This window comes from Nycticebus coucang, chromosome 18 (genome assembly GCF_027406575.1).
Source record: "Nycticebus coucang isolate mNycCou1 chromosome 18, mNycCou1.pri, whole genome shotgun sequence".
NCBI classification, from domain to species: domain Eukaryota; kingdom Metazoa; phylum Chordata; class Mammalia; order Primates; family Lorisidae; genus Nycticebus; species Nycticebus coucang.
Genome location: NC_069797.1, coordinates 39108570 through 39120927, shown reverse-complemented (window position 1 = coordinate 39120927; position 12358 = coordinate 39108570). Strand labels below are relative to the sequence as shown.

The window sequence follows — 12358 nt, the reverse complement described above, 5'->3', positions numbered from 1 at the left end:
AAAAAAAAAAAGACCAGATTTCGGTTAAGGTGGGCACTGTTGATGAGTCTTCCACAATAATGTGGGTTTTCCAAAGGACAAAGTGGGAAAGGCTGTTAGAGACAGGGTTGCCATATAGAGTAAAGAATGCCAATATTGCATGGGACAGACTTATACCGAACAATTATTTGCTGCTTATCTGTAATTCAAATATAACAGGGCATCCTGTATGGTTCTTTGCTAAATCTGGCAAGCCTAGTTAGTAGTTGCTGAGAATGAAAGAACTAGGGCTGAGACAAAAAAAGGTTTACAACAAAAATTTTACATCCAGAATTATAAATATGGATTGCAGGTTAATAGGCTGGCCACAAGAACACATATTTTGACTAGGTACACATGTATGCCTGGATGCTAGAAGGAGGAGGGAGAAAGAAATACAAATTGATAATGGATTTTGTTTGTCTTGAGGACAAAGAAAAAGATGCAAAACATCAAAGAGGTTAGCTAGAAGGAAATCTATTATTTTCAGGTTCAATTGAAGTCCCTTATAGTTTTTGGAATAATTAGCCTTTCAATTTGTGATCATGTGATTATGATATAAAGTAGATAATACCAGTTTCTTTCAAAGAAGCTCAATTACAGAAATCTTGAATGAGTTTTATTTAATCAAGTATAGAACAACTTTAGTCTATGACCTAGAAAAGTGAAGATCTAATCAAAGTCACCTTCAGTTTTCAAGGTGCTGGCAAAGTACAATAAACGGAACAAGGGATAATAAATTAAGATTAACATACGCTGCTGACATAGTCATTACTCTATGCACGTCAATCATGGCTTAAAGAGACTATTTCCTTGCGTCAATTGAGTACTATCACAACATGCATTTTAGTGATGTTTCTGGGGTATGGCTCCAGCAGTAATAACATACATAAAGAAAACAGGAAATGCTATCTTCCAATGTAGGAAAGGAAGCTACATGGTCTTTCACGTCAGAGTATCACAAGACAAATAAGTCATAAAAAGAATTTTTAAAATGTAAGTTATTAAGAATTCAGAAAATTATATTAAATATATTAGCACAATTCTTTTTTTTTTTTTTTTTGCAGTTTTTGGCCAGGGCCGGGTTTGAACTCGCCACTTCCAGTATATGGAGCCAGTGTCCTATTCCTTGAGCCATAGGCGCCACCCCACAATTCTTGATAAATTAATAATCTCTGGAATATTTGATAATTTCTTTTAAAGCATGATAAATCTAACAAAGCTTTTAGAAATAAAGGCATATGATAGCCAATAAAACATTAAAACAAAACATTTTTCCTGCATTTACATAGATGAAGCAGTCCTTTTTTTTGTCTGAGACAGAGTGTCACTCTGTTCCCCTGGGGGTAAGTGCCGTGACATTATCATAATTCACAGCAACCTCAAATTCTTGGGCTTCAGTAATCCTCTTGCCTCAGCCTCCCAAGCAGTGGAGACTACAGGCATCTGCCACAACGCTGGGCTAGTTTCTTTATTTTCAGTAGAGATGGCCCCTCACTACTGACAATAGCAATCCTGAGCTTAAGCAATCCACCTGGCCTTGGCCTCCCAGAGTGCTAGGATTATAGGCCTGAGTTGGCATTCTCAGCCAAGAGGAGGCAGCCTTAAGAAACACAAAATCTATTGAATTTTCTGTACTCTTTCAGAAAAAAGAGGAAAGTGACAATTTATTCTGCATATTTTGTATCTGCAACAGTAAATATTTATAATTACAGTTTAAATGTATACAGATGGGGAATCCTGGGCAAAGAAGCTTTTTTACCTGGAACCAAACTTTCGTTGTAAATCCAAGGAGGCATTCTGGGCTGAACAGGATCTTGCGAGGGAAATACTCGCACACCTAGAAGATAAGGAACATTAATATATATAATTATGTCTAAATAATTATACATAATATTAATTATATTAATACATTAAAATATATAATGGAAATCATACTGACTCATGGTTCTCATAAAGAACAGTGGCTGGAGACACTTAAAAAAAAGTCACCAATACAACTACAATACTTGGAGGTCCTCTCCCCACCTCTGCTGTTTGATTCAGTTAAAATACAGGTATTTGGTTTCTAAACAATTTTTATATACTCTGTGCTAAAAAGTAAATTAAGGAAAAACCAGACAAATCAATTGTCTAAATCACATGAGGCTTGCATCATTTCATACTATGTACTATTTATTGTATTATGAATTGAAGGAAAAACCATGATAGATGACGATTTAAAAATTATATACATAAAAAATGTAATTGTCCAAGCTTTATTTGCAGCTTTTAATAATGCCTCTTTGCAAAGTCTCACTTTTTTTTAAACATAAATATGACACTGCTGCCTTAAAGACTTTTGGGGTCTTTTGGTCCAATAAAATATCCTCCAAAAGTTTGCTTCCTATGTTGCCCAAGTTCTAATTCATCTCTTCAGATTCGGAGCTAACAATTTTGATCTTTTAGGCAGTAGTGCAATATGATTTATCTCAGAGAAAGCAAAACTGTACTCTCATTGGTGACTTTTCCAGTTATATTTTAATTTTTCAACCTTTATGGAAGAAAAGAATGTATAAGAGAGAAAAAAGAGAGCTTTTATAAAATAAAAGGAAATTCTAAATTGGAAATGATTAAGAAGCTGGTTATCAAAATCATTTTTTGAAAAGGAGTAACAGTGTGGTGAAAGAATTCAGAGCAAAATCTTAGGAGTTAATTGGAGAAAGGAATGCATTAAATATATTTTAAGCAAAATTTCAATTAGCAAAATCAAGCAGCATTCATTTTAAGATTAATGCTTGAGATGTTAGCATTTGAGCGACATTTGGTTAAACAAACTTTTTGCTGAATGTTTCATGAGCTCACCACTCTCTTCATTTGACAGGTTTTGGTCTGAAGCCTTTTCTGCCTCTGCAGTGGTGGTACCACTTACACATCCATCTACAGCACCCCCGTTACTGGCCGTTAAACTGAGATGGTTCTGACTGGAACCTGGGCTTAAGGCTTTGTGCCCAACTTCAGTTTTATTTAATTTAATTTGTTCCTGCCCAGATGTACTTATATCACAAGATACTATGAGCTTCTCTTCCAAGGAAGGGCCTAAACAAACAGCATGAAGGATTATTGGTATATAACCACATACTTCCAATCTTTCCAATCATCCATTTCCACCCCCATATCCTAAAGGGAAGGCTCTGCCACATATAATATAAACTTTTGCAATATTAATAATTCAATCACTACACATTTGTAGAAGACTCAAAAGACTTGAGAGAGTTTAAAGAACTCAAGCATAATTATCTACTGTGATTCTCAAGAATTCTGTGAGAGAACAGAATAGTATATTGGAAGGAGTAGTACCTTAGAAATGTGGTGAGCTATATAAGATACAGACACTTTCACTAATTACACAGGAGGCCTCTGGCCAGTAACTTCATCTCTGGATCTGTTTCCACGTCTGTCAAATGAGTAAGTTTGGACTAAGTATACATCTGCCAAGATCCCTCCTAGCACTGTGCTATGTCTCAGGCCAGAGTGTACAGCTGCCCTATTATTTCATATATGATAAAAACAAAGGTACGGAAAAGTTTAAAGCCTTGTCCAAGGAAAACTGGTAGCATATGAATGGCTTACACTTCTGCCCCAAAGTGCTCTATCATTGAATCAGAAAGTAGCTCTCCCTCCCACATGATTTTTAAGAAAATGATATTGGTGAATTTCCCAAACAAAAGCATTATCTTCTTAAGAAATCACTTCATTTTTAAAGTTCTCAGGTGGTTCAAATTGCTCCTAATTTAGGAGCAGAAGATTTAAATTGCCTTTCTGAAATGTGGAGACTCCAGAATTCAAAAATCTAGACTCTTATTTTGGTGAATTTCAACAGAATTTCAATAGTACTCATACATTCACGTACATGTTTCTCTGTCAACATTACTTTATCATTCTACTTATGTAAAAGAAATAAATCATCGCAGGGTATTTAAAAAATATTTTCATTAACAACACTAGGAGTTACCTGCTCTCTGTACATTGTGTGAGGCTGAAGCAGTAGAGAGATAAGGAATTTTCCCAGGGACACCATGTAAGGCAAAAGACACTGGAATCTGACCTGGAGGGAGAGGCTGTGCCCCAGCCTTCTGTGTGTGCAACTGGCCAAGTGGGGTGGTGGGGTGGAAAGACTGAAAGGGCTGGGACGAGGAGGAAGGCCCGCATGGGGGAACTTCAACAGGCCCCTGCATAAAGTCACTGAATTCTTCTTCATCAAGAAAGGCAGGTGATGGGGAGACAGTTTTAGTAGAGTGAGATGATGTGGGACAATCTGCAAATGGAAAATGGCAATGAAACACACAGAAATGAAAATCAACAGGGAAAAAGAAATTAAGATGTAGTACAATTCCAAAATAATACACTGAAACATGAAGAATGGAGGTGAACAAGAAATAACAAGTAACAATAGTCCAGTGGAATTAGACAATGCATGAAAAACACCTTGATGTCTACTTTTACACGACTTTATCTTTTTTCATTTTTTTGAGACAGAGTCTGCACTCTGTCACCCTGGTTTGAGTGTCGTGGCATGACAGCTCACAGCAACTTCAAACTCCTGGGTTCAGGTGATTCTCCTGCCTCAGCCTCCCAAGTAGTTGGGACTACAAGTGTCTATTATCATGCCCAGATAATTTTTTTCTTCTGCTTTGAGTAGAGACAAGGTGTTGCTCTTGCTCAGGCTGGTTTTAGAACTACTGAGTTCAAGCAATCCACCTGCCTCAGCCTCCCTAAGTGCTAGGATTAGACATGAGCCACTAAGCCTGGCTTTATCTCTTTTTAAAAGGAAATTTAATAGTTTTTTTGCATTTAGGTCAAAAAGAGAAAAATGTAAAATTCAACATTTTTTTCTTTTTCTGAGCAGGGTCTCTCTTCTGTCACCCCCGCTAGAGTACAATGATGTAATCATAGCTTTCTGTAACCTCAAACTTGAACTCCTGGGTTCAAGTGATCCTCCCACCTCTGCCTCTCAAGTAGCTGGGACTACGGGTGCGTGCCACCATAAAAAGCTAATTTTTTTTTTTTTTTTAGAAGAGATAGGGTTTCATGTTGCCTAGGCTGGTCTTGAACTCCTGGCTTCATGAAATTCTCCCAAAGTGCTGGGATTACAGGCGTGAGCCACTGTGCCCAGCCCAAAATTTCCTTAGGTAAATATTTTTTTTCCCCAAGACCACTAATAATTTACAGGAAAATAGTGATTTTTGAAATCCAAGTGATCTGTTTATTGAGATAATATTCTCTCAAACCAAAAGATAGCAGAAACAAGAAAATTTCCCTATATAGTACTGAACATATTTTGGACAGATACATATTCAGATGATTAAATTTCATTATTTAGTAAGAAATTCATTAAGCAATAATGCTTACGGCGAGGTGCAGTGGCTCATACCTGTAATCCTAACACTCTGAGTGGCCGAGGTGGGTGGATTGCTTGAGTTCAGGTGTTTGAGACCAGCCTGAACAAGAGCAAGACCCCATCTCTACTAAAAATAGGAAAATTAGCTGGCTGTTGCGGTAGATGCCTGTAGTTCCAGCTACTTGGGAAGCTAAGTCATGAGATCTTTTGAGCCCAAGAGTTTGAGGTTGCTGTGAGCTAGGCTTACGTCATGGCACTTAACCCCTGAGCAACAAAGGGAGGGAAGGAAAGGGAAGGGAAGGGAGGGAAGGGAGGAAGGAGAAGGGAACAGAGGTAGGCTGAGATGGTGGACTGAGGTCAGGAGTTTGAGACCAGCCTGAGCAAAAGCAAGACCCTGTCTCTACTAAAAATAGAAAAAAACCTAGCTGGTTCTTGTGGTGGGTACCTGTAGTCCCAGCTACTTGGGAGGCTGAGGCAAGAGGATTGCTTGAGCCTAAGAGCTTGAGGGTGCTGTGAACTATAACCCCACGGCACACTACCCAGTGCGACAGAGTGACACTCTGTTTCAAAAAAAAAAAAAAAAGAAAAGAAAAAAGACAGAAAGTAACCTTGACCATGTTTAAAAGGTCTTTAGAATTAAAGGATATAAATATTGTTGTGGCTTTTTATCATTAAATATGAGATTTATTTACATACTAGAACTACTCTACAGGGGCTACATTTAACATGAAGCTCATTAATAATACTATTTTATTGCTGCTGCTTCTCGTTTTTAACTACACTTTTTTTTTGAGACAGAGCCTCAAGCTGTCGCCCTGTGTAGAGTGCCGTGGTATCACAGCTCAAGCAACCTCCAACTCCTGGGCTCAAGCGATTCTCTTGCCTCTGCCTCCCAAGTAGCTGGGATTACATGTGCCCGCCACAACGCCTGGCTTTTTTTTTTGTTGCAGCGTCATTGTTGTTTGGTGGGCCTGGGCTCGATTCAAAGCCGCCAGCTCAGGTATATGTGGCTGGTGCCTTAGCTGCTTGAGCCACAGGCGCCGAGCCTTAACTACTTTGAATTGCTTTAATATTTACTTAAGTCTAATGTCTCAAGGAGTAGTTGTTTTTACAAAAAGGCTCTCATCTGAAAAATGGAGACACCACATGCTTACTATTACAGCTCTATGGTTATCAACGGAATAAAATCAGGGCACACTAAAGTTTTATGAAAGATGCAAACTGGATATGAAAAATTACTGCCTTAATTTTTTTTTTTTTTTTGTAGTTTTTGGCCGGGGCCGGGTTTGAACCCGCACCTCTGGCACATGGGGCCGGTGTCCTACTCCTTTGAGCCACAGGCACTGCCCCGCTTTCATTTATTTTGTTTAAAAAATAAAAAAGCCGGCTCGGCGCCTGTGGCTTAAGCGGCTAAGGTGCCAGCCACATACACCTGAGCTGGCGGGTTCAAATCCAGCCCGGGCCAAACAACAAGTGACGGCTGCAACCAAAAAATAGCTGGGCGTTGTGGCGGGTACCTGTAGTCCCAGCTACTTGGGAGGCGGAGGCAGGAGAATCACTTGAACCCAACGGTTGGAGGTTGCTGTGAGCTATGATGCCATAGCACTCTACCCAGGGCGACAGCTTGAGGCTCTGTCTCAAAAAAATAAATAAATAAATAAATAAAAACAAAATAAAAAAGCCATGACATATTGAATCCAAGCCTCCCAACAATGGCCACCAAGAGTGTGAAATTAGGTTCTCAGTTTGGGCTCTTAGCTACTCTGAATATTTTTTAAATGAACCATATTTACTAACAATATACTCTGGTATATATGTAGGTGCCCAGGGCCACATGCTAATTTTGTAAAGACATTTTTTGCTTATCTGTGGTGTCGAATATCATAAAAAGTACACTTGGACCTTTTCTTTGCTAATTGGCTTTTGTAAATGTTTGTGTATTCAGTGCGTGGCCCAAGATCACTCTTACTCTTCAAATGTGCACCAGAAAAGGAAAAAGGTTGAACACCCCTGAAGCTAAACCACTGTCTCTTTGTTTTGGGTTGGAATTATGTTAATTCTGTGTGGTATATATTTTGGTCCATATACTCTTATAGCTACATATGATTAATAAGAAGCATAAAAATTATATTAAGTACAGTTTGTATGTTCAATATTTTAGGATAAATGGTCTATGGGGGAAGTCAAAATATGCCTTTGGTGGTAAAAATGCTTCGATCACATGTATGTTGACAGAACGTATTACATTTGAACATTAAAACACTAATTTATTACTTAATAATGATTATTCCTCATTGTTAATAGTTATTTTTAAACCCTATCTGGTTGCCAAAAAGGACAGCTATATAGGTAGAACAATGGTTGATCTAATAATATCCATTCCACTACCTTCCTCTTCTTTTTCTAAGTTCCATGCCAGCTCCAGTTTTAGTATTAATTTCTAATATCTACTCTTACATTACATCTTGACTTGCTTATTGAGTTTATGATTTTCATTTTTTAATGTTTTCCTTTCTGATCTCAACTTTATTGCTAATATCCATTCTCTTTTCTTTCTTTTTTTTCCCCTCATGTTGTTGCCCTGGGTAGAGTTCCGTGGTGTCACAGCTCATAGCAACTTCAAACTCTTGAGCTCAAGCAATTCTCTTCCCTCAGCCTCCCCAGTAGCTGGGACTATAGGCACCCACCACAACGCCTGGCTATTTTTAGAGACAGGGTCTTGCTCTTAGCTCAGGCTGGTCTCGAACCTGTAAGCTCAGACAATCCACCTGCCTCGGCCTCCCAGAGTGCTAGGATTATAGACGTGAGCCACCGCACTCAGCTATCCACTCTCTTTTCAATTTTGGTATATGTTTTTTTTTTTTTTTGAGACAGAGTCTTACTATGTTGCCCTTGGTAGAGTGCCGCGGCATTACAGCTCACAGCAACTTCAAACTCTTAAGCATAAGCAATTCTCTTGCCTCAGCCTCCCAAGCAGCTGGGACTACAGGCACCTGCCACAACGCCCAGCTATTTCTCTCTCTCTCTTTTTTTGAGACAGAGTCTCAAGCTATAGCCCTGGGTAGAGTGCTGTGGTGTTACAGCTCATAGCAACCTCCAACTCTTGGGCTTAAGTGATTCTCTTGTCTCAGTCTCCCAGGTAGCTGGAACTACAGGTGCCTGCCACAACGCTCGGTTATTTTTTGGTTGTAGTTGTCATTGTAGTTTGGCAGCCGGGGCTGGATTTGAACCCATAGGCTCTGGTGTATGTGGCTGGCGCTCTAGCCACTTGAGCTACAGGCACCAAGCCCCCGCTATTTTTTGCTGCAGTTGTCGTTTATTTTTTGTTGCAGTTGTCATTGTTGTTTATTTTTTGTTGCAGACGTCATTGTTGTTTAGCAGGCCTGGGCTGGGCTCAAACACACCAGCCTCAGTGCATGTGGCTGGTGCCCTACTCACTTAGCTATGGACACCAAGCCAATCTTGGTATATGTTTTACTTTCGGTATGCTTTTGGAAGCGGAATTTAGGTATATAATCTAACAAGTGAAATTAACAGAACAGTGTCAAAGCTGTCCCAGAAAATAAAGAACTGGTTACTTGGGCGGCGCCTGTGGCTCAGTCGGTAAGGCGCTGGCCCCATATACCGAGGGTGGCGGGTTCAAACTCGGCCCAGCCAAACTGCAACCAAAAAATAGCCGGGCGTTGTGGCGGGCGCCTGTAGTCCCACCTACTTGGGAGGCTGAGGCAAGAGAATCGCTTAAGCCCAGGAGTTGGAGGTTGCTGTGAGCTGTATGAGGCCACGGCACTCTACCAAGGGCCATAAAGTGAGACTCTGTCTCTACAAAAAAAAAAAAAAAAACAAACAACTGGTTACTATGCCAATATTACATGTTTCCCTCCTGATATCACACATGTATAAAAAGTACAATAACAGGGGCGGCGCCTGTGGCTCAGTGAGTAGGGCGCCGGCCCCATATACCGAGGGTAGCGGGTTCAAACCCGGCCTTGGCCAAACTGCAACCAAAAAATAGCCGGGCGTTGTGGCGGGCGCCTGTAGTCCCAGCTGCTCGGGAGGCTGAGGCAAGAGAATCGCGTAAGCCCAAGAGTTAGAGGTTGCTGTGAGCCGTGTGACGCCACGGCACTCTACCCGAGGGCGGTACAGTGAGACTCTGTCTCTACCAAAAAAAAAAAAAAAGTACAATAATAGAACTATCCATGCATAGTACTATTCATGTAGTATTTTCTAGCAGAAGACAGTACTTTCTTAGTTGGCTGAATGATCTATTAAAATTGTTTGCACCTATTAATGATATGTTATTTTTGAAATTAGCTGATAATATCAAAGTATTAAGTTTTTTAAAAAAGTTATGGTAACAGCTGTACACAAAGACAAGACTCGATTCAATGCTAAATATCAAAGCAATAGCAACAATAAAAGAATTTCTTTATACTGCTCTGAATAGGCACATTTCTTTTTTGCTTATCTGATGATAATGATAAAAACTACAAAGCAATGTAGTAAAGAAACTGAAATTTCACAAGGAGCATTATCACACCCATGACTATTCTTAAATGGATGTTTTAAGAATTTGTACATTTAATCACATTGAAAAATAAAATGTGAACTAGCTGACAAGAAATAAAATTATTTTAAAATGATGGTAATGAAATGGTAAACTTCCTTACTACATTTGCTCTGGATGAATGGATTTTACTAATGTTAACATACCCATTTATACACAGATTTACAAATGAACTTGTCATCTTGACATTTAATTAGACGGCAGAGCGGTGTTTTCTTCCCAAGATAGATGTTATCCAAACCAGAACTTTCAAAGTCACTGTAAATTTTAAAATGTTCAAATCTGTACTTAGCTTTAAGGAAGAATTCTGCACTGATTCTTCACTCACAATAGTCAATTAAACACATTGGGACTATAAGCCATCTTCCAAGAAAAAGAAAATTTAATACCTCTTAAATTAAAACTACCTTGTTTCTTGGGGTGCGATGCTGGAGTAGGGTGCATTTTAGCATCTCTGGAAAATCCATCTAAATTTCCTTTTATGGCTTCCAAAGCATCATCTCTACTCTTCTCTCCTGTCTAAAAGACAACAAATATGTATGTATTTCTTCACCTCTCACTTTGTCCTAAACCCTCCCAAGAACAAAGCACAGATATTAGTTTCTAACACTTTTACCATATACTTTTTATAATTTTCCAAGTTAGACACTGATAAATGTATGAAACAAAAATACAAAATGACACACACAGACACAAAAATATTAAAAGGTTCATTTATAAATATTTTAGGATAGTGAAGTGTCTTGTGAGGGTCCTAAGAGAAATATGAAATACTACTAAATATAAAATGAACACTTCTCATGAAAAAGATTACAAAAATTGTCATGGTGGCAGAGTTTAAAAGATAAAGGTGTTATCCTATTCCTATCAATAATAAAGTATCTTTACAAAAAAGGAAAAATCTTTTCCTTTAGGACTTAGATAAAATAAACCAAAATGAAAGGAATCAATCACAGCCTCATCTTGGGCTGTTGACTCAGTGGCAAAATGTACTGAAAGAGTGAGAAGAGGCATGTCAGGGTGTATGACTTGGGTGGGACGAAGTGGTAAATGTATTACCTTGGGTTTCACACTACTCAGAAGTCTGAGCTTCTGCTTCTGCTCTTCAAACTGGCGTCTTTTTCTTTCTTCTTCTAAGAGTTTTTGCTGCTGTTCAAATCGTTTTCTGAAAGAAAAACAATTTAATAAAGAACCAGCTTCAGGCATATCAACTGTAATATATTTAGATTTCTACTAATAGTTTTAGCAATGTCATTTTGCATTTCTAAAACTGTAAAATGCACTGCTAAATATATCTGATTTTCTTATGGCAATCTTGTTTCATATATATATATTTTGGAGACAGAGTCTCAAGGTGTCACCCTGGATAGAGGGCCTGGCATCACAGCTCACAGCAACCTCCAACTCTTGGTCTCAAGTGATCCTCTTGCCTCAGTTTTTCTATTTTTAGTAGAAACAGGGTCTTACTTCTGCTCAGGCTGGTCTTGAACTCATGAGCTCAAGCAGTCCACCCGCCTCCCAGAGTACTAGGATTACAGGTGTGAGCCACTTCGCCTGGCTCTTCCTCACTATGTTAATTCTAAAATATTTAATGAGTCTAAAAAATGATTTTCCTAAATTATCTATGTGAATTTATTTATCATCTAATTTGCAAGGAAAGGAAACGGGAGGGTTTTATTTTGCATACAAAAGTAATTCAAGAGCAGAGAGGCAGACAACATAAAAACACTCTTTGCTCTGGATATATAAAGGAAACGTCTTTTGGAAGGCAGTGTCATACGGGAGAATGAGTAATGCCCTGGGAATCAGGAGGCCTGCGCCTGGTTCTGGGCTTAACTGTGCAATCTGGACTGACAAGTTGTTTCATTTCTCTGAACCTCACTTTCACTAGATGTAAAATAAGATGTTTGAATCAGAGGACATTTAAAGTCCCTCTCGGCTCTAAATTTATAACAGTATTTGAGAGAGTTTTAATGCCAACTTGACTGTTTTCATTTCCTATCTGCACTAGAGATCATTTGACCATTTTAAAGATAAGTGCTATAATGTATCTTTGATTTCCTTGATTCCTAGAGGTCTCTTACTGCTGCTCTTCAGCAAATTGCTTCTGCATGTCTGGAGTGTACTGTGGGCCTGGAGGACGCATGCCCAAGAAGGGTGCCTGTCCCAGGTAAGGCATTCCTGCTGCCGGCATTGGTCCCATTGGTATTCCTGCCTAGAAAAAAGAGATAAAGGCTTAAAAAAATACAATTTCTCCTTTTAATTATCACAAAGAAAAATGTAACTTCCACAAATTCTTTAATATTCTTATTAGTAAACTATATAAATATATTCTTTTTTTATTATTATTAAATCATAGCTGTATTCTAATAAACAGATTCAAAGAACATAGGCTA

The 12358-nt window shown here is 38.7% G+C and overlaps 1 protein-coding gene across 15 annotated transcripts in view; it reads right to left on the bottom strand.

The window, feature by feature from the left end:
• Positions 1 to 12358, bottom strand: part of SYNRG (synergin gamma) — a 95516-nt gene that overhangs the window by 59232 nt on the left and 23926 nt on the right. For 6 of the 15 annotated variants that reach the window (XM_053570259.1, XM_053570262.1, XM_053570263.1 and 3 more), the window contains exons 4-9: positions 12047 to 12177; positions 11022 to 11127; positions 10370 to 10481; positions 4013 to 4315; positions 2863 to 3096; positions 1781 to 1858 (exon numbers count right to left, since the gene is read on the bottom strand). In XM_053570259.1, the coding sequence (XP_053426234.1) occupies positions 1781 to 1858; positions 2863 to 3096; positions 4013 to 4315; positions 10370 to 10481; positions 11022 to 11127; positions 12047 to 12177 (964 nt within the window). Of the gene's footprint in view, positions 1 to 1780; positions 1859 to 2862; positions 3097 to 4012; positions 4316 to 10351; positions 10482 to 11021; positions 11128 to 12046; positions 12178 to 12358 lie in introns of all 15 variants that reach the window. The other 9 variants (XM_053570270.1, XM_053570272.1, XM_053570274.1 and 6 more) reach the window with 4 other exon arrangements.